Raw genomic sequence first — 26139 nt, 5'->3', positions numbered from 1 at the left:
CCATGGCCCCTCCCGCTCCCGCCCCCGCCGCTCTCGCGAGATCTCCGCCGGGTCACGCGCCCGCCGCGGCCCGCGGAGGCGGGAGGGGGGAAGGGGGCGGAGCCTCCGCCTCACGGCCCCGCCGCCATCTTGTTTCTCGGCCGCCGGGCGCTCACTCCGCTCCGGTCGCCCCCCCCCACCCCTCCACCCCAACACCCGGAGCCTCCTTCCCCTCCCGCCTCCCGCCGCCGAGCCGCGCCGGAGGCAGCGCGGGCGCCGCGCGGAGCAGCGGGAGGTCGCGGCGCGGGCCGCCCCGGTGAGTGCGCGGGGAGGGCGGCGCGGGGACGGCCCGTGAGGGGGCGCGGGGCGGGGGCGGCTCCCCCGCCCCCTTTCCCTTCCACCCCAACGGGCGCGCGCGCTGATTGGCCCGCGCGGGGGAGGCGGGCGGGACGGGCCGGGCGCTGATTGGGCGGCGCGGAGCGGACCGCGGAGGGGACTGCGAGCGGACCGTTGTCCCGCGCGCGCCCGGCCCGGGGGTGGAACCGGGACCGGATCGGGATCGGATCGGGGGGAACCGGGACCGGATCGGGACCCCTGGGGTGGGCAGGCCCTGGCACAGGTTGCCCAGAGAAGCTGTGGCTGCCCCTGGATCCCTGGAGGTGTCCAAGGCCAGCTTGGAGCAGCCTGGGCCAGTGGAAGGTGTCCCTGCCCGTGGCAGGGGGTGAAGCTCTGTGATCTTTAACTTCCCTTCCAACCCAAACCATTCCCATTCAGAGGGAATTCTTTTGGCCTGGTGGGATTTCACTGGGGCCGGTTCATTCTCCAGCTGCAGCGTTACCTGGGCAGGTTTGGGGGGCTCAGGGCTGGTTGGGGGTACAGGACAGTGGGGGTGACAGTGTTGGCTCTCGTGGTGGCTGAGCTGTGTTCCAGGGTGGTTCCCTTTCCTTCCAGTTCTACAAAACTTCCCTCCTGGGCCATCCGACATCCCTGGCTGCCGTTGCCCTTGGCAACATCCCGTGTCTTTTCTTAGGTTTATCTGTGTCCTCTTTAAATTAGGTGCTGTTTTTGGACTGGGCTATTCCTGCTGGGTCTGTCTGTCCTCAGGTGATCCGGGCTCTGTTCCAGCCTGGGCCCAGGTACCGTCCCTGGGTGTCGTGGGGACACCCTGGTGTGGGATGTCACAACCAGGGACAGCCCTCAGGGAATGCTGGAGCTCTGTCAGGGCAGGGTCAGGTTGGATCTCAGGGAAAGGTTCAACCCTTTGAGATTCCAGAGCAAGAACAGCTGCAATGATTGAAATGAACCCTTTTACAGAAGGGCTTCCCAAATCATTTCAGTGGGTTTTTCCCCCACAGATAAACCCTTCACTTAGGGACTTGCCAACATTAATTTAGGTGGGGTTTTTTTCCCCCCAGAAATAAGCCCTTTACTGATCCCAAAATTGATCAGTTTTTGACTGTCACGTAGAATTATTAAATACTCTGGGAGCAGCAGCTCAGTGGCTGTGCTGGGTTGTTCCTGGACATTCCTGTGAGCAGAAGGGTGACAGGGGGGTCCTTGGGATGTGACAGAGCACACAGGAATGTGTTTGGGCAGTGGGAATTCCAGCCAGGCATTCCTGTGCTCCGCAGGAAAAGGTGCTGGGGCTGCTTGGCGTTGTTTTTCATACCACCAGAAGTACCTCACATACCTCCAATAGTCAGAATTCCGCAGCTTCCAGGCCCAGGCTTTTATCTGAGGAATGACACAGGAAGAGAACAGAGTGTATTTATTTATTTTAAAGTCGTGTTTTAACCACTTGCATTGACCAAACCACCGGGGAAAGGTCTATTTTTAAATTAATCTCCCCTCGCTGTCAGATTTCAAACTGATTTCATCTGCAGGACCAGTCGAGCCTTGGCTGTGCTTCCCAATATTTTTTTCCCTCGGGATAATCCCTTCGGCACGTTATTTCCAAGCAGTAAATTATACCTTGGGATGCTGGAAATCCGCTGGGAATTGCGTGTCCAGGGGATAAAAAACACCTCCTTGGGCTTGGAGAGCACGGCATTCCCAGCTTTCCAGCCGATCCAGAGGGGTGCTGGGGGCTTGGGGAGGGTGAAGCTGGCGTGTGGTTAAAGCTGTGCAGGGGAATTGTTGGTGTTTGCAGGTGGGAATGCCGGGAATGCCAGAGGGATCCGGGGCTGTGCCAGGGACCTGCCAAACCGGGGAGTTTGGAAGGAAACCTGTGGTGTTTTTGTTGTTGTTTTTTTTTTCTCGTCCTGTGGGTTATTTGTTGGTGTCTGGAGACACGTGGGAGTGGCAGTGTGTGATCCATGGTGGTTTCCATATGTGCCTGTTCCCACTGGGAGCACCAGCAGGTCAGGGAGGGGGTCCTGCCCCTCTGCTCCGCCCTGGGGAGGCACATCCAGAGCTGTGTCAGGGTGAGAACCACCAGGAGCTGCTGGGGAAGGTCCAGCGGAGGCCACAGAGATGATTCTGGGGTCTGGAGCATCTCTGGGATGAGCAGAGGCTGGGGGAGCTGGGCCTGCTCAGCCTGGAGAGGGGATCCATCAATCCCACAAATATCTCCTCAATCCATGCAGAAATCTCCAGGGGGTGGCAGAGGATGGTCCCAGGCTCTGTTCAGTGACAGGACAAGGAGCAGTGGCCATAAACTAAAACACAGCAGGTTCCACCTCAGCCTGAGGCAGAACTGCTTTCCATGGAGGTGGCAGGGCCTGGAACAGCTGCCCAGGGAGGGCATCCCAGACCCACCTGGGCACGTCCCTGTGTCCCCTGCTCCGGGCGGCCCTGCCCGGGCAGGGGGGCTGGACTGGGTGATGCCCAGAGGCCCGTCCAGCCCCAGATTCCTCCGGCATTCCCTGATTCCACGATTCCCGGCCCCGCGCGCGCTCCCGCCGCCCTCTCGCGCGCGCGCCGCCCCCGTGACCCGCCGGGCGGGAGGAGCCCTCTGGGAGAGTGACAGCGGGGCGGGCCAATCAGCGGCCGCACCAGCGCGTTCGAACGGCGGGGGGGCGGGGAAGCAGCCAATGGGAGCGCGGCGGGGCCGGGGGGGCGGGGCCAGCGCTGACCCCTGCGGCCGCCGCTCAAGGTAACTTCAGAAGCAGGAAGCGGCCGGCGAGGCTGCGCCGGGGCGGCGGCCAATGGGAGCGGGGCTCGGCAGGGGAGGGCCGAGACATCGGCCAATGGGCGCGGGGGGCCGCGGGGCGCGCAGCCAATGGGCGCGGGCGCGGGGCGGGCCGGGCGCGCGCAGCCGGGCGCGCAGGGCCGCCGCCGTTAGCGCGGACGCGGGCTCGGCCCGGCCCGGCCCTCAGGCGGGGGGGACCCCCCGGCACCGGCCCCGCGGGGGCTCCGCCGCACACGGGGGGCATGGCCGTCACCCCCCGCCCGCCGGTGAGTGCCCGGGGGGCGCCGCGCCGCGCTGCGGGGGCGGGCAGGCCGCGGGCGCCGCGGGGGATGCTCGCCCCGGTGTTGCGTGCGCCCGGTGGGATGGGGGAGGTTGGGGGGGCGCGGAGAACAGCGGGGTGACCCCCCCGGTGGTCCCCGCGGCGCGTGGGGGTGCGGGGATGGGGGTGAAAGCGGCGGGTCGCCCTCCCTGCCGTGCCCCGCGCCGCGGGCCCCCGCGCTCCGCCCTTGCCCGGGGAGGGGGTGGCGGTGCCCCCGCACCCCGAGACCCCCGGCGGGCACGAACGACCCTTTGTTATCGTTTTTATCGCCGACACCCCCTCCTCCCCCCCCGCATCCCCCCCCGAAGGTCACGGGCGGCGCTGACAGCGCGGGGAGCAGCGATGAACGGGGGGTTCGCAGCCCGGAGGGGCTCCGGGACCCCTCCCAGGGACCCCCCGGGACCCCTCCCCGGGACCCCCCCGGCCGCCGCCGCCGCCTCGGCACAACTTGGAGCGGGGCCTGCACGAGTGACCTTGAAATGCCAGAGCTCGGAGCCGCCGCGGTGAAGGACAAAGTTTGTTCGCGGCACTTTGGACCGAGGGGAAAAAAAGGAAAAAACGACAAAAAAAAAAAACACGGCGAAGGTGGGGGATAAAAAACAAACAACGGATCCGGTCCCGCCGGGCACTGGCGGAGAGCCGGGAGATCCCGATTAAAGTTAAGTTTTGGGCCGGGGAGGTGAATCACATTGCAGACATTCCTTGGGGGGGGATGCTCGGAGCTGCTGCTCCGTCCTGTCCTCTCGGGGTGACACAGCTCCGTGTGCCCTCGCCCTTCTCCCCTCTCCTTCCCTCCCTCCCTGCTCCTCGTTGGCCTTAAAAGTGGGGTTTGGGCATAAGGAGAGGGAATTTTCGCCGCTCAGCCTGTTTTTGTAGGGCTTTTAGGAAGCGGGTCCCGGGCACAGGAACCTGCTCTGAGCCCCCTCTCAGGATCTCCACGGCCTTGGGGCTTCACCCCGGGTTGTCCCAGCCCCAGAGTTGTTGTTTGGGGTAGTTTGGGTTTGAATTTTTTATTGTAAAACAGACTAAGGCAGCGCCTCATCCCTGCTGATGGAACTTCTTGGCGTGTGAGAAAGGGAAATGTCACCACAAGTCAGCTCCCAGTCGTGGGGGACGTTCCAGGAGCTCCTGGAGCAGGTTGTGGGCCAGGACTGGGGGGTTCACCGTGAGTAATGAAGGTCATTGCGAGCATCTTGAGGCAAAAATGAGCCTCTTTCATGTATTTGCCTCCAAAGTGGGGTGTGCTCAGCTGCAGCGTGCTCTGAGGTGCTGGCACCATAAATTAGAATTAAAAACCCTGCAAGAAGTCTTGGTTGCACCCAATATTTGTCACATTTCGTGGCTCCAGCTCGCAGGAGGCTGGGCAAGAAGAGGTGCTGCTTGATCTTTCTAGGTCAAGAGCAGCGGGAAAAACCTGGGAACTCTGTAAATGGATTTATTAACAAATTACACCAATTCCTGACCTTTTTTTTTTTTTTTTCCCCAGCACCATAAGGGGCAGGAAGGTCCTTGAAGTCCCATTTTAATCAGTGAAATCTGTGTGTCCCCTGTGAAGTGTGGTTTGTTTTTTTTGGTCTAGAAATTTTATTTTCTAGTTGTTGATTTTTTTTTTCCCCTAGGAGGTTTTATTTCCTAAGAGCTTTTTTTTTTTTTTGAGTTTTATTCCTAGGGTTTTAACCTGGAAGGGAAAAAGGACATTTTAGAAGGTCCCAAGTTGGGCTCCTCAGTGAGGAGGAGGAGGAGGAGGGTTCGTGTGAGGTGCTGGGTGCCCTCAGGAGGTCACCTTTCCAGCCAGTGTATTTGGGGTTTATTTTGTTTAATCGGACTAATATCTTGCATTTATATAATGGGGGTGACATCTGTATTTTAATGGAGTTGGCACACCAAGTGCTTTTCTTCATTACAGGGCTTTATTGCTGAGTGAATTCAAACGTGGAGATTTGGGCCCCTAAACTCTTGAATTGTTGTTTGTGTTTTGCTAAAGGAGATAAACACGAGTTTATCTCGTGTTTCAGAGTGATAAAGTCAGTTTGCCTTCTGCTTCAGAGGGGCAGAAAATTCGGTAGCTCTTACAAGGGGCACTGGCAGCAAGAACAAACTTCAGGACACCTGCCAAAGTTGGGGTTTTTTTAAAAAAAGGGTGGTTTTGTGGGTTTTTTTGTTGGTTTGTTCTCAAAAATGTCAGGTTTTCTCCGTGCTGAGACCTCACTGAGGGCATTTTCTTCCCTTGCCTGTTTATTTGGTCACTTCCTGCTCAATCAGGGCAGGTCACTTTGAGCTGGGTCTGCTCCTGCACTGAAGGTGACCCTGGAGGGTGGAGATTGGCGGGTTTATAATAAAGGAACACTTTTTATAAAGTAAAAAAAAAAAATAAAAGAGGTGAAACCCCCCCTGATTTCACCGTGCTGGAGTTAAGGAAGATCTGCAGATCTCAGGGAGGTGAAAGACTTGAGGCTGTTCCTGGGGAAAGAATTGAGTTGAACTTTTGCAAGATGCCATTTGATAATGGAACTTACCCCAGTGACAGGAACATTGGCTGTTCTATAGAACAGCAGAACCAGAGAGAGATTTTTATATAGAAAAAAATATAAATAGGAATAGGTAAGTATAGAACAGTAACCCTGCAACCCTTAAAATCATCCAGTTTATTCGACTTTTCTGCTCATGGGAAGCCCAGTTTGATTTTACAGCACTCAGCTGTAGAACTGGGAGGGAGTTCCTGTATCTTTTGGATAAATAAATCTGATTTGGGCCTGTCTTTCAGCTGTAGTTTTGTTCTTAATCTGTTGCCTGTCCATACTAATGGAAGTTTTCGTGCTTTAATAATCCTGTTGTCATTAGTGCTGAAATGATGGGGATGTCAGTGTGCTGCTGTGGGTTAGAGAGTCAGTTATGCCTCGTTTTACAAGTGTTCCTGCTTCCTTTTTATAAGGATAACTCTGGAAGCTGGAGAGGGACTTTGGACCAGAGCCTGGAGTGACAGGAAAAGGGGGAATGGCTTCCCCCTGCCAGAGGGCAGGGTCAGATGGGAGATGGGGAGAAATTCTTCCCTGGGAGGATGGGGAGGGGCTGGAAAGGATTCCCCAGAGAAGCTGTGGCTGCTCCATCCCTGGAAGTGTCCAAGGCCAGGTTGGAGCCACAGGTGCTGTGGGGCTGCAGCCTTTTAGAATTCCTCCAGTCCCTGAGATTGCTCTCCTAGTCCACTTCAAACTCGGGATTTATTCTCCATTTGATACCTTGATGCTGCAAATTGCTCCAGTTTAAGGAAGAGCAGCAGCTCCTGGAGGTGCTTTCTCCTACATCAAAGCCTTTGCTCCCATTTAAAGGGATGTGTTACTAAATTCATATCAAACTGTGTTTATCCTCCTCAGGAAAAGCAGTTGTGGGTTGCTGGATTGTTCCTCCTGCTCCTGGCAGGATCAGGTGTCTGGCACTTGGTGCTACACAGAGCTCATTCTTTAGACATTCAGCTGCATTTTACTTTTAAATCAAGGAGAGGCTCCCAAAACACACAGTGTGGGGAGTTCCTGCAGCACACTGGAAGGCTCAGGGAATGCTGGGATTGGTGTTGGATCTGAACACTCACTTTTTGGCCTCTTGTTTTTATTCCTCAGACTTCCAGGCTGTTTTTCTGGGTGCTGTGGTGTCGGGGTTTGGGGTTTTTTTGCCTGGTAAAAAACGGTGTGTTTAAAACACAGAAAAGGAAAGAACAAGCCATGAATTTCCTCTTTTTTTTTCTTTAAAGCTACTTCCTAATGGTTAACTTGTGACTTTTGGTGGGGGATAGTGGTGGTTGTAAAACCACTTCAGGAGAGTTTGGGGAGGAGTTCTTTGGAGGGGTGGGAGCCCTTAAACACCCTCAGTGTTGGAGGTGGTAAATGTGTGCTTGCCTCATGGCAGGATCTGGTGGAGGGGATTTGTTTCCAGAAATATTTGTGTGTTCTCCTTGTTTGTAGCTGCAATTTAAGGACTTTAAGGCAAAACATTTGGGCTTGTGTCTCGTTTCTCCTTACCTTCCGTGGTGCTTCAGTGTCAGCTGTTTTTTGAGACACTTGGGTGGAATGTGCTGCTTTTGCCCTGCAACACAAGGGGCTCCTTCCCATCACCTAAATCCTGGGAATGTGGCTGTTTGGTATGCAAAGAACCTGCCATTTCTGACAGCACCAGGACCTGTGGGATGTGATGATGCTGCTGCTGAGCCCTCCCCTCCTTCAGGGACAGCCCCCAGGCTCTTAATTACTTCCCTCTGGCTGTTTGCATATCCCTTTGGATATTTGGATAGATTTCATTTAGATCTGCTCCCCACCCTGTTTGGTTGATTCCTTAGTCAGGCCCAGCCTGGGAGAAGCTTGTCAGAAGCTGTGACATGACCCTGACTGGATGGGGACGTTTTCCTTCTGTTCCCATTCCCTGGTGATGCCTGGGAATGTCCTGTGGTTGTGGATGTGTCAGATGGGCTGCTCCTGGCTGGTGTTTTTCCAGACAGAGAGCTCTGGATACCTGCTCTGGGTGGAATTGCAAGCTCAGAGATGTTGGGTTTGTTAGTGATTTTCCTGTAGGTTGTGTTTTCCATCCCAGTTCCTGCTGAAGTGGCGGATTGTCCGGGGGGAGGCGGCTCCGTTTGGCTGCTCCCCTCTTCCCAGGGCACCCAGGAAAGAGCACAAACCAGCATCTGTTCACAAAAATAGTCACAGCAAAGCCCCCAAATCCCAGCCACAGACAGCAGAGGTGTGTTCATGCTTCCTTTGCCCTCCTGTGAAGTGAAGCTGTTCCACATTTGTCAGCTGCCCCAGGATTTGGGAAGTTGAGTGTTTGTCCAAGGTGTTGTGCTCGGGTGAGCGGAAAAGCTCTTAATTGCTGAGTGCTGCTGGTGGAGCTGCTGGGATGTGCCTGTTAATGTGCTCTGTAATCACCCCTGGGCTCTTTCTGCCCAGGCCTCAGCTTTTTTTTTTTGGCCTTTAGTTTCTCTTTCCCTTAGTCTGGAAAGAAGATGTTTGTGTCGATGGAGCACGTTCTGGGCTGTGTGGGTGGGTTGGCTGTTGGGAAGCAGGTGTATCCCAGCCTTCCCTGTCCTTACAGAATCACAGGATGGTTTGGGCTGGGAGGAGCCTTAGAGATTTATCTATTTCCAATCCCCATGGGCAGCGGACACCTTCCACTAGCCCAGGTTGCTCCAAGCCTTGTCCAGCCTGGCCTTGGACACTTCCATTCCCTCGTTTCTTGCCCTGTGTGGGTTGTTTTTTGGGGGGAGTGTTGTTTTCTTGCTGCTCTTTGCCTCAGTGAGGTGTCCCTGCCCTCAGTCTGTGTGTGGGAACCTCCTCACCGAGATTCTCCTGCAGGGGCATCTCAGAGCCTGGTTTTTGGGGGCTCAGGTAGTTCAGCTCATCCAGGGTCACCAGAGCACAGCTGTGTGAAACCTGAGGATTCTCCCTTACAGCAGCATCCAGGGTGTGCTTGGGGAGCTTTTTGCTGCCACTAATCCTGCTGGGAGGATTTCTGCAAGAGGAGAGCTTGGCTTCTCCTTGGCTGGAGGAATTACCTCATTGCCCAGGAATGGTTTCACTGCTCAGGTTTGTCTCGCAGAGCTGTAGGTTCGTGTGACACTTGGGTTTTTTTACCTTGACAATCCTCCTCTGATGCTTTCAGGCACCTTCAAACCATTTCTGTGTTAATGAGCAGAAATTCCTGTACTCATGTTCTGAGCAGTTTGAACCTGCTTAGGCTTTTATAGAGTGATTGTTTTCTGCAAGTTTTTTGACAAATCAGCTTGTTGGTGACTCCCTGCTTACTCAATCAATTTATCACAAAACATCCATAGTCACCAAAGTAGTTGAACTTCAAACAACCGTGTTTAACTTGAACACAGGGATTTTTTTGTGTTCATCAGCAGGACCTTTTTGAATTATAGATGCCCCAAGCAAACCATTTCTGGCTCTTCCTGCAGCCTGGCTGAACACACAGATATTTAGTGCAAGAAATGTCGTGGTGCTGAAATTTTCTTCCTCTTTCCTCCTTTACAATTTTTTCCTTCTATTTTAACCTGTTGTTTCATCGGGTTACCTGCAGCATTATTTCCCAGCACAGCACTTAAGTGGGTTAAATGCAACAGTAATTTATATTTTGGAGGCCTTGAGAGGTGATTTGCCTTGTCCCCAAGATGAATTGCATCCCCACAGGCACCCAAGACCCCGTCTAGTGTTGAAATATTGCCAGGCCACAGCAGGTTTTCAAGGATTACCTTTTATTTATGTGCCTAAACTATTTTTTGTCTGCATTTGACAAAGATCAAGGTGAGGGAGAACCAATTTAACACTCATTGGAATATTTATATCTCTGTATCTTCTTATAAATACTTGAAATACCTCACTTTGTAGGCAGGTTGTATTATAATGCAAATAGTTGTTGAAGAGTCAGCAGGTAACTTGTCAGTCACTTATTTCCATCTTTTCCTTACCTGGAATTCTTCCTGTCTTGCTTGGAGACTGAAAATACAACCTCCTGACGTGCTCCTTGTCATTCCCTGTCAGATTCCCACACCCAGGAATTAAAATACAAGGGTTCATTCTCTGCCTTGGCGAGTGGAGCCTGCAGGAGGTGCCGGGCTGATTGTCTGACATCCATCCCTTTGATCCCTTAGGAACAGTGTCAGAGATCCCCACTGCTTCGGAATAGTGCATTTGGGAATTCCTGGTGATTCCCTGTGGGTTGAGGGAGGACTGAAATAAACCTTTACGTGGAATGGGATCAGGAGGAAAGGGCTGTGCCTGTGTTGGGGCTAAATCTGCTCGGTGGAAAAAGACACACCGATATCCAGGTGTGGCTGGAGACCTTTCCCTGTGGGAATGTGGCGCCTTCCTCTGTGCTGTGGGACACAGGGATTTGTTGTGTCATTCCTGGGCACTCAGGGCGGCTCTGGCTGACCCTGGTGGCTCTCCTGGCGTTCCCAAGCTGCTCTCAGTGCCTGGGAATCACCGAGTCCCATCCTCTGGGGATGTGTCTCAGCAGGCCCTGTGCTTTTGGCACTTGTCCCCCGTCCTTCCAGGCTGCCATCCCATTGGGAATCCTGCCGGAGCCATGTGCTCCTGTCACACAGACACAGCCAGCAGAGCTGCTCCTGCTGTTCCCAGGGATTCCTGGGCTGTGTGTCTGACCTGGTGTTAATATTAACTGGGGCTGGTCGGAGAGTTCCTCGTCAGAAAGGCACGGCTCGATCTGGGAATTCGTGGGGAGGAAGGAATTGTGTCAGCTGGAGCTCAACCTGCACCTGGACAGTGTCACTGGGTCACCTGAGGGTGAGGTGGATCAATGCTGTGTATCCTGATGTCTTCCCCATCCCAGCAGCCCAGCCTGGATGCAGGGAGAGCCTGATCCCAGTTCTTTTCATCCCTGTGTTTCCTCCTTGGTCGCTCGAGGTGCACACTGCAGGTAAAGCTGCTTGCAGAGAGGCACATCCCGAGGAATGCACGGACATCCTCGGGAACCAGTGGAATAACGAGCACGCTGGGAACACCCTGCAGTTGCAGAAAGCCTTGGCTTTGTGAAGTGGTTCCAGTTAAAAGATTTGAATGTTGGATCTCTGTGCCTTTGATACCCTGCACTGTACAGAGTTTCGATTTCTCCTGTTGATGATACCTGAGGGAAAGGGGGATTTTTAAAACGAGTGTAAAGCCACAAAAAGTGACACCTTCAAACAGGCACAGGAGCGACGCTTCTCTTAAATGTTCTTTTTCAATCTTTGGAAAAACAAATTAAAATTTAAAAAAAAGCAAATGCAGAGGCTGTGAATATCTTCAGTGGTTCTGTCATAGCTTATTTTGACAATTTTCCAGAGGGATTAGCCAGGCTGGCCCTTTCCTAAATTCCTGGGCCTTGGAATCACGGTGTGGTTTGGGTTGGAACCCAAAGACCTTTTGAGGATCATCTTGTTCCAACCCCTTCCAACACCTTCCACTAGCCCAGGTTGCTCAGAGCCCCATCCTTGGACACTCCCAGGGAGGAATTGCTTCCCAGTATCCCATCTGACCCTGCTCCCTGGCAGTGGGAAGCCATTCCCCCTTGTCCCGTGGGTGGGATCCTTTCCCTGCTGCCCTCCCTGGTCGCTCACTCATGGTTTTGTGTCTCGCAGCTCCCAGGATGTCCACGGATGGCGGGTTCGGCACGGCTGGGAACAGCGATGCCCAGCAGAGCCTGCAGTCCTTCTGGCCGCGGGTGATGGAGGAGATCCGCAACCTCACCGTGGTGAGTGGCCCCAGGGACGGCTGTTCCTGGGCAGCTGACAGGGAAAAGGACCTGGCAGCAAAATAAACCTCAGCTTGAACGTCATTCCTGCTGCTCTGGGACCCAGTAGAACTGCTTACTCTGGACAAGGAGGCCTTAAGAGCTGATAAATCATCACCCAGAAGGGGCTGTGGGCTCCAAACCCCCCAAAAATGGAGATACCAACAGTCATGGCATGGTTTGGGTTGGAAGGGACCTCAAAGTTCATCTTGTTCTTCCACTAGCCCAGGTTGCTCCAAGCCGTGTCCAGCGTGGCCCTGGACACTCCCAGGGGTGGGGAGTCACAGCCTGTGTGGGCAGCAGAGCAGATGGAAAGCTCAGCCCTTCAGCTCCTTCTGGGCTCAACAACAACGCAAAAGTGATTTAAGGGTTGTTTGAACAGGCTCAGTAGCTGTGCCCTGGAGAATCCCAGGGGAATTCTGCTTGTGAGGGAAAAGAGAAGGGGTTCTAAAATAGCCACAGGTGGAAGTGGAGCTGCCAGAGGCTGCTTTAGCTGACAGGAGGTTGAGGGATTTGAGGATTCACCTCACATTGTATTCCTGTTCACGTTCTGAACTGTAAATGTGTGACCAGCATGTCAGGCATCCCTTGGCCACACCAAAGGACAAGGCCCTGGGGAGTTGCTGTTCCAAATCCAACTTCCCCCCTCCATAAATTACCTTTGGATTCCCATTCTGTGAATGAATTTTTGGGTTTAGGCTTCTATGCCCTCTTCCAGAACCATCTCCTTTGACAAGCTGGAAATGCTGAAAATCTTGGATGCCAAGTGTGTCATTATCAGGTGCTTTATTAATTTAAAGATGCTGGATTAAGGAAAAAAAAAAATCCTGTATAGGCTGAGAATAAGAACTGGACTAAGTAGCTTCTATTTTGTTCCATCCCCAGAAGAGATGTGGGAACAAGGGCATATAATAAAAACGACTTTTCAAGGGAGATTGATACATTCCTGTGATCCAGTGGGCCTGAAATCACTCTCCTGTGCTTGGAAACAAAAGAACTCCAGTCTAAGACAGGCTCTTCAAAGTAAAAACTCCCCCTCAATCCAGTAGTCTGAAGATAAGCTGCTTTTTTTCAGCCTGTGTGCAGATAGTTGATTAAAGAACCAGATGTAGAAATTTGTATGCATAACCAGAATTAATTACTTTCCTCTTTCAGCACAGTGAATTCTCGTGCTGAGGAGCTGCAGTTTGGCTTCATCTCCACATGAAAGGGGTTTATTATGCAGCTTATCAAGTATGGGCAGCTTAATTTTTAACTGTCCTAGGATCTATTTATTGCTTTGCAAGTTAAGGATTCGCTGGAAACGTTAACTGAGGGCAGTGGAGTTGTGGGGGGGGAAAAAATGGGATATCATGGGAAAACATTCCAGTGCTGTGCCCCCTGATCGAATCCTGGGATTTATTGTGGGTGTTACTGAGTTGATGTGGATGTCAGTAAGCTGTCAGTGGGTGAAAGCTGATGGACACCTGCTTTTTGGGGCTGTTTCTGCCTGGTTTTGTGCTTTTGAGCTGAAATTCAGGGGAGCTGCTGGAGAAGGAGCCGGAGTTCGGAGGGAATGGGAAGGAGAGGCAGCCCAGCCTTGGGGAAAGAAGAACCAGGCTTAGGCTGGGTTTAGCATTTCAGCTGCACTGGGAGCTACAAGAGGCCTGTGGAAACATCCAGACCTAATTTGGAGAAAAGAAAAGATGAGGAATTGGTGTCTGAGGCTTGTCCTGCTGGGTGGGGGCCAGTCCTGCTCGGGCTTCCCTTCCCCTCCACCGGCCTGTTGGTTTTGATTTGTGTGTCGTGGCCTTAAAGGAATAAAGGAGCTTTAATTTTTACCGTTTCTCCCATTCTCTCTCTCAAAATCTACAGATTTTACTAGTCTTGTACCTGGACACAGTCATCTCTCCAGGGAAAAACCCCAGCAGGATGTGGTAGGGAAACAAAAGAATGCTGAAAATGGTGTTTTCTGCTCCAAATTTCTGTTCTGAGTTCCCTTCTAGTGAAGGAAGAATTCAGGGCTTTGCCCGTTCACAGGAGTTGATATTAAAACTGTTACAAATGTCACAAATCAGAAGTTTTCTCCTCATCTTCCTGTGAGTCCCAGTCAAAGCTCACGAGGCCCTTTAAAAAGGAAAGAGCTCAAGGGAAAAAAAAAAAAACAACCAGAAAAAACCCCAAACAACAATAAAAAGCCCGCTCAGCAAACCCTGTGAGATGTTTTTCCATGTCTTAGCAACCCCTTAACTTGTTTTTGTGCTGGTTGCAAAGGCCACCCTGAGTGTGTGGTGTGTTCCAAGAGCAGGTCCCAACCCTCTCATTGCCCCAAATCCTTCCAAAATCCTTCCAAAATCCCACTTTCCTCGTCAAGATGGGACAGCCCTGAGCACTCTTTGCAAGGACACCCCTACTCCAAATTAATCCTGATTTTCAGCATCCTGCAGGAGCACCACATTCACTTTTCCCTGCAGAATGAGGCACAGAAAGCTTTTTTAATATAATATATACACACATAGGCAATAATGTATCTAAATATCCATTAAAATGTTATAGATGAATTAAATAAAATGCACCCTGCTGGATCCTGCCTGGGCCACGCACAACATCCAGATTCTTCTTCACTAGGAAGAAATTTAGAAGAGGAATTTAGAACAGAAAACAGCATTTTCAGCATTTTCCCCCCTTTTGTTTCCCCAACACGTCCTGCAGTGCTTTTTCCCCAGAGAAATGACTTTCCTATTATTTTGCTGTGACATTTTTGTTAAGAAGAAGGGAAGATGATTTTTTATTCTTTTTTTTATTCTTTTTTTTTTTTTTTAAGAAGCCCTTTATGAGCAGGAATTCTGCATTCCTGATGCAGTGGGATGTAACCTCAGCCCTTCTCCCTTTTCAAGAGGTTCCTGGCAGCGACACGTGGGATTGATTGATTTATTTTAATTCCAGTTTTTATCCTCAGGAATGGGAGAAGCTTCACTTTTTGGAAATTCCAGAGTTTTGTGGGGCCCAGGAAACTTCACTGAATTCGTGGCTTCAAATATAAATAGGTGGAGAAATGGATTAATGGATTGTATTAGAAACAATCTGTTCTGCAGAACCACTTCAGCTTGGGGGTGAAACGGGAAACCCAAGAAGGTTTGAGTGGAATTAAATCAGTGTAAAACACTGGCAAGAGAATTCTCAGCCCTGAGGAGAAGCTGCCACACCTGAAAGGAAACAAATTGATTTTATCCAGTGTCATTCCAGGCAATGCAGACTTGGTTTACCTTTTTTTTTTTCCCTTTATTTTCAGTTAAATGTCAGTTAAGAGTCTCTCAAATGTGAATCTCTCTGCAGAAAGACTTCAGGGTTCAGGAGCTGCCCTTGGCTCGCATCAAGAAGATCATGAAGCTGGATGAAGATGTCAAGGTACACTCAGGGTGGTTTTTTTTCCCCCTAAAGTATTTCTGACCCTTTTGATGGATATTGGATCTGTAATTCCTTGAACTTTGTTATTCCCATCAGTGTTATTATGATTTTGAAAGCATTTTTTTTAGCAGCTGAATGCAAAGTTCCCTGGCCTTGTACAATTAAAAAGCTGGGAGCTCTGCTCTGTCAGACCCACGGGCACCCTGCCAAGAAAACTCCCCCAAATCCACCTGTCACACCCGGGTTTTCACCAGCATGATGAAGCTCCTCTTTGTCTGAGAACACCTTTGAAAGGAGCTGTGTTTTGATTGCAGATGATCAGTGCAGAGGCCCCTGTGCTGTTTGCCAAGGCTGCTCAGATCTTTATAACAGAGCTCACCCTGCGAGCCTGGATCCACACCGAGGACAACAAGCGCAGGACTCTGCAGGTAAAGGAGCTGCTCCTGCTCCAGCTGCTCCCAAGATCTGCTCCCAAAACCCACTGTTTCCACAACAGGAGGCATGTTTTGGACACAGGAACTCGAGTTGCCTGTGTTTGCCACTGCAAACCTGTGTGCAGAGCACGGTGTGCAGCGTGACCGGGCAGCTGGAAAGCTTTTTGTTTCATTTAATTTAAAAAAAACCCCACCAAAACACTAATCTAGAGCTGTCAGATTGTGCCTGTATTGATTAGAAATACAGGGATAGTCATCTTTCTGCAAAGCTGTTTTTCAGATACATTTGGGATCTTTAAATGGTTTTTGAAGAATTCCCCCATTTTTTAACATGCTGAAGGGCTTGTGGTGGTTGCCATGAGCCCTCTGTGGTGGGAAGCCTGATCTGGTGGTTGAATAAATGCCTGAAAGAGCCCCTTAATTCACATTTTGGAGGCTTTGCTGAGCTCCAGGAAGTGGTGTTGGTTCCAAAACCTGCCACCTGGAGAAGACATTCCCCCTTGACTCAGGTATAAACAGCTCCAGCTTCATTTGTCCAGTGGCAAAACAGGGTCCTGAAGCTGAGGAGTGTTTCCCCCTTGTTGTTGCAGAGGAATGACATTGCCATGGCAATCACAAAGTTTGATCAGTTCGATTTCCTGATCGACATCGTCCCCAGGGATGAACTGAAGCCTCCGAAGCGACAGGTGAGGCCTAAAAATGAGTCAGGTCTTGTCCTTTCCCTGCTGGGATTTCAGTCTCTGCTTAAAACTGAGCAATGCAGACTCAGAGGTTTATACCTCTCTTTTTTACATGGTTATTTACTGTAGTTTTCAGGTTCTTAAATTGGTTTCTTATGGAGCTTGAGTGGAGATTTACAGAAGCCTGACTTTGGGGAGGTGACTTAAAACAAACCAACCAAACAAACCACCGAATAGTTCTGACCCCAAAGGTGAAAAAATTAACTTCAAAAAGCATGTTTTGAGCTGCACCCTTTGGCTTGTAAAGGGAGAAACAGGTCTTGCTGGCTTGGAAATCCCCCTCCTGCACCCTTTGGGGCAGCCAGTGCTCCTGTAAACATCCTTGACTGGAAGCTGGAAGGTGCTGGAAGGAGCTTTCAGTCGGATGTTTACAGCAGCAGGCTGCTGCTCTCAGCTCAGCACGAGGGCAGGGGGGCCAGTGATGGCCCTTCTCTTTTCCTGGTAGGCTGGCTGATTAAAAAGTCTGGGATACCATCAGGGCACCTCTCGCAGGGAGCAGCTCTGTTTGGGTGGTGCTGCTCCTTGTTCAGCAGCTCCTGGAATTGTCCAGCAGTTAAAAAATGTTAAAAACCCCACAATAACAATTCCCTTCAGCTGCTTTTCTGGTGCTTCTGAAGGTCTGCAGTGTGAAAAAATCCCAGCTGGTCCTTAAAACTCCCTCACTGGGGAGTTTAGCATATAATGTGAAACACCTTCTGGCAAGTGTTTGACTGGGAAGTTTGTCTTTGGCATGGTTTATTTTTTCTGTATTCCCATATAAATCCTGGATAACGTGCAGAATTGTATCTGCTCTGAGTGTAGAGACCAGCACTTCCACTGTGCGCTTGGATTTTGGAGGCTGCTCTTTTCCCTCCCCCCTGGAAGTCCTTGTGGTGAAGTGCTGGGCAAAGGGAGGGAATCACCAGCAGGAGAAGTTGAAGGGAGAAGGAGCCACCCCATGGGATGTAGGTCAGGGCTCTGCAGGGGAAAATCTTCCTGTGCTTTTTTTTGGGGCTGGGGGCACAACCTGTGTTTTATCCCTGCCACACAACCTGTGTTTTATCCCTGTTTGACAAATCACTGTTGGATCTGTGGAAGAGCTGGGAGGGCAGCCCTGACGTTGTGTTGGTCTGGGAACTCCAGCTGGGGCTGGAAAATACAGGACGGAAAACGATGGGATGGAGCGTGTTCTGAGCAGATTGGGATTTAAAACCATTCCTGCCTGTGGCAAATGCAACTGAACCTGGGAGAGGTACTTAGACAAGTACTCAGTTGCCATAATTATTTCGGGATTCAGCCAGGAATTGAGGATTGGAGCGCTCCAGAAATAACCTGCCCGAGGCCTGGGCTTGAGAACAGCCCCAGCTCCTGAGTGCATGTGGTTTTGTGGTTCACTGGAGACGTGCCCTGGTGAAAATTTATTTGCATTTGGTATTAATCCCTCCCTCAGAGGAATTAATGAAGTGAGGAGAGGTGAGCTGCAGGAGGAGGAAGTGCAGTGCTTGGTTGTGGTGGTTTGCAGCACTGTGGGATCACACTGGTGAGGGCCAGGCTGACGAGTTGTTCCTGTGATCAGTTTAATCTTTGGGGGGTGATTTTTCTGGTGAGAAACCTCCAGTAACAAACCTTGAGCTGCTCTCCCTCTGAAAAAGCAGCATCCAAGTGAACAGGCTCTTCACTGAAGCCCGAGGCCCATCCAGACATCACCCACTGCTCCTGTTTAATGTGAATTTTCCTTCTCCTGCCCAGTTGGATCTGCAGAAGGGAATCCAGGAGCAAGGCTCAGTTAAAGCAGGGGGGTCCAGCAGGCTGGTGGAAGTGGGACTGTGCCATGTTGTAGCACGTGTAAACATCCTACACTCTCAGCTGTGAACTCGAGGTGGCTGGGAGAGGATTGTTTACGCCTTCTGCCATGGAGTGAACGTCTGGGAGCTGCATCTTCCCTCAGGGGGCCACATCCAGCTGCTCTGGGGAGCTTAGGAATTACGATTCCTGAGGGTCAACAACTCACCACTTACCATAACCTCTGAAAATCCACTCCTTTGCCTGAAATATCTTCAGTGACCAGCGATTTTTGTCTCCTGAGATAAAACAAAGCAGCAGCATCACAGCCTGTGCTGCGACAGGGAGTTAGAGCAGAGCCTTTGGTTCTTCACACCAGCAGAAGCAGCTGGAAAACCACAGCAGGAAAGTGTTCTCAGTCTGGAAAAGCTGGATTTAAATAAATAACTAAAGGCACAGCAGTTGACATCAAGTCCATGGCCTTTATTCCTGGGGTTTCAACAGCGGAGCTGGACTGAGGTGTGTGGTGGGGCTAAGGAGGGGGTTTGGTGGCACACAAAAGGCTCTGTAAATCCTCCTGGTGCATTTGCAAGTCTTCCTGTACTGAGATAACAGGTGATGATGGAATTTCCTGCTGAGGAATTGCGTGGTAGTTTTATTCATTTCCTTCTCAGCCACAGCTCACTGGGAATGGCTTTGATTTCCATGCAGCTGAATAAACGAGGGTCCTGTTGGGTTTTTATCATTTCAGGTGGACTCCAAGCAAGGTGTTAAATGCCCTTTGTTGGGGGGATGTGTGGGCCGTGGGGTGGGAGGGGTTGAACGCTGCTGTGTCCCCACTCCCCTGTTGTCCCTGCAGGAGGAGGTGCGCCAGGCCGTGACCCCGGCTGAGCCCGTGCAGTATTATTTCACCCTGGCTCAGCAGCCTGCTGCAGTGCAGGTGCAGGGGCAGCAGCAGGGCCAGCAGACCACCACGTCCACCACCACCATCCAGCCAGGACAGATCATCATTGCCCAGCCTCAGCAAGGCCAGGTGAGCCGGGAGCTCTGGGACACCCCGGGGGGATGGAGTGCTCGGAACAGTCACTAACAGCGTGGAAATCACGGAATGGGTTGGCCTGGGGGGCACCTTAAAGCTCATCTTGTTCCACTAGCCTGGCCTTGGACACTTCCAGGGATGGAAGGCTGGTTTTTGGTCGTGCCCAGGCGTTCAGATCCTCGAGTTCTGAGCTCCCCCCGGGTGGTTTCAGCCTCCCTGGGCAGCAGTGGGGGCAGGGGACGGGCTGTGTGTCCCAGCCGTGCCAGCCCTGGCTGGCTCCTCACCCCTGTTTTCTTGCAGACCACCCCGGTGACGATGCAGGTGGGAGAGGGGCAGCAGGTGCAGATAGTGCAGGCCCAGCCCCAGGGCCAGACCCAGCAGGCTCAGAGCGGGACTGGGCAGACCATGCAGGTCATGCAGCAGATCATCACCAACACGGGGGAAATCCAGCAAATCCCGGTAAGATTTTGCCAGCAGGGATGTTGGAAGAGCAAACTGTGAGCTGGTGTTCTGGCATGAGGCTGGATATGTTTGCTTTTTTAACTGGGAGAGGAAGTTTGGATTGAGTGGTGTGTTTCCTGCACTTGGGAGAGGAAAACTAACCAGGTGTGACATGAAGGGGGATATAAATCCAACCCATCCAGTGCAGACTCATTGCCCACCCCAGACACCTTCCCCTGAGGGAAATGGTTATGATTAGGAAGCAATAAATACAATATTTCCTGGCCAAACCTCAGTTCTTTGCTACAGCCTGGTTTCAATAAACCAGAATTTGCTTCTTTTGCCTTTACTTGGTTCTGCCTCTGCAATCTGAAGTCATGACCTGGCAGGCTCAGTGGGAAAGGTGCCATCTGGGAGTTATTAATAAACTTTGGTGTTCTAAGAAATGTTTCTACAAGTGCTTAGAGCTGCTTGGAGGGATGGCTTTGCAGAACCAGAAGAAATCTCCTGGCCTTCACATCAGCATAGACCTACTGTGGCTTAAAAATGAGATTTTTGGGTACCCAGCATCAGCAGTAACATCCTGACATGTCCATGGATTAAAAAAAAAGTCCTTTTCTCCCCCTCTCTGTAACTTATAATCACAACAAAGCTGAGTCTTTTGCTTCCCATCTGGAAAATTTCACACCTCTTACAGAAAAAAAAAACCAGCCCAGTTCAGTGTTTGCAGAACCCAAAGGTCACCCCAGTGACAAGAGACAAGCATTTCACTTGGATTTCTGTTGCTGAGTGTCCCCACAGCTGTGGCAAAGCTGAGCTTTCACACAGGTTTGGCCCTGCAAGGTTGGCTGCACTTCCCTCTGCACGTCTGGCAAACGCTGGGGCTGTGCCAGAGCATCCTGAAAAGGGCTTGCACTGAGGGAGTTGCCACATTTCTTCCAATTTACAAGTTCTTTTCATCTCTTAAATCTTCAGCTGGTACCTGTTTTTTTTTTCCTTTTGGAAGTCTCTCCAAGAGACTTGTTCCTCAAAGCCTTGTGGAAGGAGATCTCCAGCTGGAGTGAACCCATCACACCAGCCCTGACTTGGATCAGGAACAGAACAGTTCAGACTTGTTCCCAGTTGTCTCCAGTGGATGATGCAACTACAAGAAGGGGCTTGGACCTCTGTTAGGAGAAGGAATTCTTGAATTCTTTATGACATAGCCAAAACCTTCTGCAGGTGGATCCTGTGGGAAGTGCTCCCGTGTTTTCAGAGTGAGGCTGGAGGTTCAGTAATTAGGGTCTGATTTTGAGCAGGGACATGCCTCTGCCTCCCTCTTTCCTGGAAGCCCTAAAGAACAGGGAGCTGTGAATGGTCCTCAGAAGCTTCTTGTGCTGCAGATGAGAGACAGGATCTGGCCAAGGGCCCATAGTGTGGCATCTTTGGGGGCACTTGGAGCTCTGACAGGCTGTAAGGCTGCAGAACAGCAACACTGGAGCAGTGTTAGATGAAACAGTCACAACTCAGAGTTCTCTGTCCAGCAGAGATCCTGTTTTAACCGTGATTAAGAGGATTCTTCTTGACAATGACCAGTTGAAGAACCACAGCTGGTGCTGAAGGAGCTTCCAGCAAGTGACATAAAATCGAACATGGAGCCACATGTGAGAGGGTTTTTCTCCCCAGCCTGGAAATCACTTTGGTTTCACACAATTCCAGTCCTTACTCTCTGGTCTGTTCTGCTCTTCCTGCTGTGCTTTTCTTATTTTCCCCTTATTTCCTTTCTCTCTTGGCACAGTTAGTGCCATCTTGTGATAGTTCCTCTTCACTCTGGTGTCTGTGAGGGTTCAGCAAAGAATCTTTCATCACCCAAATATGATGGTTTGAAACTCTCTCATAAAACTGGAAGTACCTCTGGAGTGTTGGGAAGAATCTTCCTCATGGACTCTGCTGGTACCATTTGTTCCAGGACCACAGCTTGCCTGTGGAAAAGTGACTTCTCTTTTTCCATTCCCTTCCTTCCAGTTTTTCTGTTTGTCCATCAGTGAAATGATAATCACTTGTTTGTCCACGTTAATTTTGTGTTTCATTTACTCTGTGTCTCGACCAGACCTCTTTGGGACGGTTCCTTGGAGCTTCCTCTCATTTCTGGAAGAACTCTTCCCAAATCTCTTTCACCCGTCCAGTTGTGGGGTTAAAATCTCAGCCCCCAGCGTGGAAAACACGATCTCCCAGGAGACCTCAGTGCAGGAACGAATTCTTTATTGAAATGTTGCTCATGGGGAGTTTATTTGCTCTGGAAATTATGTTGGAGCTTTCAGACACAGCTGGTGGAGTCGGTGGCATTTGTGGAAATGCCAAGACCACGTTCCAGGCTCTTGAGCCTTTATCAGTCAGCAGTTTTTAAAGTGCTCTTCTTTCCCTTTCTTAAAGAGAAGGAAACTCCAAACATTATTTGCATATAATTAACCTCAAGACTGTGATCTAAATGTAGAGGGTAAATAACACAGAATGAAAAACCCCAGCAGTAGTACCGGTCACACTGGGACCTTTTTACTGCTCTCAGGTGTGAATGAACAGTGTTACCTGTTGGTATCATGACCTGTGGTAATATTGTCTTCATATCCCTCACCCCCAAACAGCCAGCCTTGTGAGATCAGGGCTGTAGGGAATAAATTTGGGTTTGGATCCTACACATGGAGTATTGACCCAGAAAGGCTCAGCCTTTGCCAGGTGGGGGTTGACACACATTGGCAGAGAGTTGCACTGAAAGCTTCCAAAAGGGTTTTGTCATCTCTGCTTGCTTTATTTATGTGGAAAAAAAAGAAAAGTCCCATATATTCTTTAATATTTTTGGCAGGGTGTGACAGGAGTGTCATGTGCAGCCAGCTCGTAACAGCTTTCTTTGTGTGAAATGATACATCGAAGGAGTGACTTGTAACCAAAACGAAAAACAAGTGCCCTCAAAGCTCTGAGGAATGGAGCCATTAGTACGTTTTAGCTCCTAATTGACCACTCCCATCCTGGAGAAAGGAGGAATGTGGGGCTTCAGGGAGGTGCAGGAGCTCTGTGCCCCCCCCCGGTTCTTGCCTTGGCAGGCTCTGTGGTGGTTCCTCCCCGGGGAACTGTAAATCACCTGAGGCTCCCCCCGGGGAGGGGGGGGTGTCATCCATTACTCCAACTTCTGTTGTGGAAACGAGCAGGCAAGTTTGTGTGTGTTGAGGTTACGCAGTTATCTGTTTAATTTTCTTTCCCTGCCCCCTCCACTTGTCTCCAGGTTCAGTTGAATGCTGGCCAGCTGCAGTATATCCGCTTAGCCCAACCCGTGTCAGGCACCCAGGTAGTCCAGGGGCAGATCCAGACGCTTGCAACCAATGCACAGCAGGTATGCACTCCACAGCAGGCCTCACCTGACTGGTAAAGTGTTGTTCCCCAGCTCCTGAAGCTGCCAGTTCCAGGGGAGCTGACCCGCTCTTGGGCTAGGATTCCTGCCTTTCTTCCCTCCCTCTTCCTTCTGGCAGAGTAACAAAAAAAAAAACCCCAAAAAGAGCGAGGAAGCCGCCCGTGCAAGGTGCATGCAAAATGTGTGTGTGTGTTGTCTCAGGGCAAAGCTCACGCTGCTTCTGAGCTGATGGCAGGTAACACTTGGGTTCATCGACCTTCTCTTCACTTCTGCTCCTTCTGCCTGGGTGAGGGAGGAGCTGTGCGGCCTCTCGGGAGAGGTGGAACACGAGGACCGGCGGTGCTGCCAGCGGGTTGTCTCCTGTTCTTGTCGAGGCTGAGGGGTTTCTTCTCTGCCTTCCTGCTGCTTTTCGGGATCCTGGAGGCCACGTTCTCCTCGGGGAAGTCAGAGAGGACGTGGTTGTGTTTGGTTTGGAAGGACTGAGTCCCGTGTCCTCGGTTCTTGAGCGCCAGCCTGGCCGTGGTCGGCGGCGCGAGCCGTGCCCGTGGTGGGGTGATGGAGTTTGGAGGAGCCTGAAAAGCTCTCGGAAGGCAGCAGCAGAGTGTTGGTAGTGGGGTTGTGGCCCTCTGGGAGGGGCTGTCAGTGATCAGACTGCTCTTGTCCCTGTAGATAACGCAGACAGAAGTCCAGCAAGGGCAGCAGCAGTTCAGCCAGTTCACAGATGGACAGGTAAGAGCTTGGGGTTCCTCGGGGATGCATCTTGGGGGTCAAGGGGCAGGAATGCTGTCCTAAACCTGCATGTCCCAACAAATCAGCTCCTCCCCATAGAGCACTGCTGCTGCTCCCAAACCCTGAGCTGGAACAGGATAAGGGAATGTTGTGCCAGTCTTAATTCATGTGGGTTCTCTGTGTTCTGCTGCCTTTGCTCCCAGTGAATGAATCCAGTCCTTCACTCTCTGTGTGGGACCCGTTTTAATCTTAACCAGTTTAGAATGACTGACATCAAGCTATTGCCTGCTGCATAAGAATCATGGAATCATGGAAGGGTTGGGTTGGGAGGGATCTTGAAGCCCATTCAGTGCCACCCCTTGCCATGGGCAGGGACACCTTCCACTATCCCAGGCTGCTCCAAGCTGGCCTCGGACACTTCCAGGGATGGGGCAGCCACAGCTTCTCTGGGCAACCTGTGCCAGGGCCTGCCCACCCTGCCAGGGAAGGATTGGCCTGATCTCAGTCTGGGCATCAGAACTCACAGAATTACTCTGCAGTGATTGAGCAGCAAATGTCTGGTGGCAACTTAGGGTGTGGTTCTGGTTTTTTTGGGGGACACCTGAGAGGTGCTTTAAGAGCCCTCCAAGGGTGTTGTGGGTGTGATGAGCACTGACAGGATTTCCCTTCCCAAATGCTGTCTCTGCAGCAGCTGTACCAGATCCAGCAGGTGACAATGCCAGCAGGCCAGGACATCACCCAGCCCATGTTCATCCAGTCCACCAACCAGACCTCGGACGCCCAGGCCACGCAGGTGACGGGGGACTGAGCAGGGACCTGGGAGCGAGTCCTGTCTGTGTGCAAACCAACACAAACCACCTTCACATTTGCCAAACCAGCCTGGTCTGATGAATGAATACACCTGCTCTGTGTACCTGCACCTGGTAGTAAGCCTATAGTAGGCTGCAATCTCCAGTGCACTCTACACCTTCCTCTGGTGGGTATGAGAATATCCAACAGACTCTGACAAGAATGCAATATTTTTATTTTTAAACCAATATTTCAGTGTATCCAGCTGCTTGTTCAAACCCAGAGAACTGAGACAGAACTGATCAAAAGGAATTTTGTAGCATCTCGTCGAACAACACGTAAAATGTTTTTATTTCCAGTCACACTTGAGGGTACTGCTCCTAGTTTGTGTCACAAACAGCTCTATTCCTGCTGTTCTGTTTGTATTTTATTTTTTTCTCTGGATAGAGCTAGATTTGGTCCTCCCATCTCAGTGGGCTTTAGGGGTGTTTGGGGGGAGTGTGTGTGTATGTGTGTGTGTTAGATTTTCCTCTCCTGCCTCCTCTTTTGGAGCATTGTCTTTACACAGGGGAGTAGGGGAGGAGTGATTAAAGTAAAAACAGCAAAAAAACATTCCTTGTATTATGATTGTATTTTCTAAGGGCAGAAGTTTCTTGAATTTGGCCTCTTTGTTCCAGAAAAGCTGATGGAATGAGGGCAGACCCCAGCCCTGCTGTTACCTGTTGTACTGGTTTCGGTCAATGCATGTAATATAAGCTTCGCAAAAGGAAATAAATTGCGTTTGTCAGATCCTGTGTGTGCTGTCTGTGGGATCCAGAGCCCAGAGAGGAGCATCCTGAATCCCTGGAAGTGTGAGGGGATGAGGCTGTGACACGTGGGGTGTCCCCTCTGTGCCTGGGGGGAGGCAGCTTTGGGCCCCGTGGGTGCTTCCCTGGCGCTGTCAAGCCCAGAATTTGGCAGGGGAGAAGCTCACCCTGGCACGGGTGCCCCCCTTGCCAAGAGCTGCTGCTGGGGGAGGAAAACTCCACCTCAGCATTTTGGCTGCTGCCAACTGCAGCATCTGAGCCGGGTTGTTCCAGCCCGGCACAGCATTCCCTGCACCTCCCGGGCTTTGGGAAAACCTCAGTTCCCTGATGTGTGTCAAGTTTTCCCGGTGCCGCGGTTCCCGGGAGGGGCAGCAGCGGAGGGAGGGGTAGAACCGGGATGTGCCCGGGCGGAGGAGCCGCTCCTGGGCACGGAAAGGACGAAATCGGGGGGAAGAAAAGGACCCTGCGGGAAAGCTCCGTGCGTGGGATCGGCCACGAGAGGGCCCCCGTGGGAAGGGCTGGAGCGGGACGGGGGAGCCGGGATGCGGGAACTGGGATGGGGGCTCGGAGGTCCCTCCTGCCGACAGCGACATCCTCTGCCTCCACTCCAGCTGTCCCCGACCCCGAGCGCTGATCCCACCCGAGGGAAGGGCCGGGCTGGTGCTGCCCCGCCACCCTCCACGCAGCCAGAGGAGAGGAGTCCCCTCTGCCGCCTCCCAAACGTCTCTGGCAAAGCATCCCTTTGGCTTCCATCGGGGAGTAGTGCCAGGAATCCACTTGTCAGGATGGAGAGAGACCTGGAGGGAAGAGCAGGACGGCTGGAACAGGCACTGCCTTATCAGCCACGGGCAGAGGTGGCCGGCGAGGCTCTGCTGAAGGAAAGCTCTTTACCCAAAGCAGTTGGGTTTGCTTGAAATAGGTTCAAT

The 26139-nt window shown here is 51.7% G+C and overlaps 1 protein-coding gene across 3 annotated transcripts; it reads left to right on the top strand.

The window, feature by feature from the left end:
- The first annotated feature begins 166 nt into the window (after positions 1–166).
- On the top strand, positions 167–25196 carry NFYC (nuclear transcription factor Y subunit gamma). Of its 3 annotated transcripts, none has more exons than XM_050326606.1 (10): positions 169–295; positions 11554–11666; positions 15021–15092; positions 15407–15520; positions 16117–16212; positions 18887–19060; positions 19367–19525; positions 22764–22871; positions 23559–23618; positions 24307–25196. In XM_050326606.1, exons 2-10 carry the CDS (start codon positions 11562–11564, stop codon positions 24424–24426), a joined length of 1008 nt encoding a protein of 335 aa, XP_050182563.1. In that variant the 5' UTR covers positions 169–295; positions 11554–11561; the 3' UTR covers positions 24427–25196. The 3 variants fall into 3 exon arrangements, with proteins under 3 accessions (XP_050182565.1, XP_050182563.1, XP_050182564.1); XM_050326607.1 differs by lacking the exon at positions 169–295 and adding an exon at positions 3241–3375; XM_050326608.1 differs by lacking the exon at positions 22764–22871 and having other exon boundaries at positions 167–295.
- The last annotated feature ends 943 nt before the right edge of the window (positions 25197–26139 follow it).

The sequence above is a fragment of the Myiozetetes cayanensis genome, unplaced genomic scaffold (genome assembly GCF_022539395.1).
Source record: "Myiozetetes cayanensis isolate MyiCay16 unplaced genomic scaffold, myiCay2020 scf31, whole genome shotgun sequence".
NCBI classification, from domain to species: Eukaryota; Metazoa; Chordata; class Aves; order Passeriformes; family Tyrannidae; genus Myiozetetes; species Myiozetetes cayanensis.
The sequence above is the reverse complement of the archived record's forward strand: the minus strand, read 5'-3'. Positions and strand labels throughout refer to the sequence as shown.

What these genes read in the sequence shown, in the direction of transcription:
- NFYC (XM_050326606.1), top strand. Translation starts at nt 11,562, where the DNA reads ATGTCCACGGATGGCGGGTTCGGCACGGCTGGGAACAGCGATGCCCAG. An exon ending in AGATCCGCAACCTCACCGTG is followed by an intron (nt 11,667 to 15,020) that starts GTGAGTGGCCCC and finishes ATCTCTCTGCAG; the next exon opens with AAAGACTTCAGGGTTCAGGA. An exon ending in AGCTGGATGAAGATGTCAAG is followed by an intron (nt 15,093 to 15,406) that starts GTACACTCAGGG and finishes TTTTGATTGCAG; the next exon opens with ATGATCAGTGCAGAGGCCCC.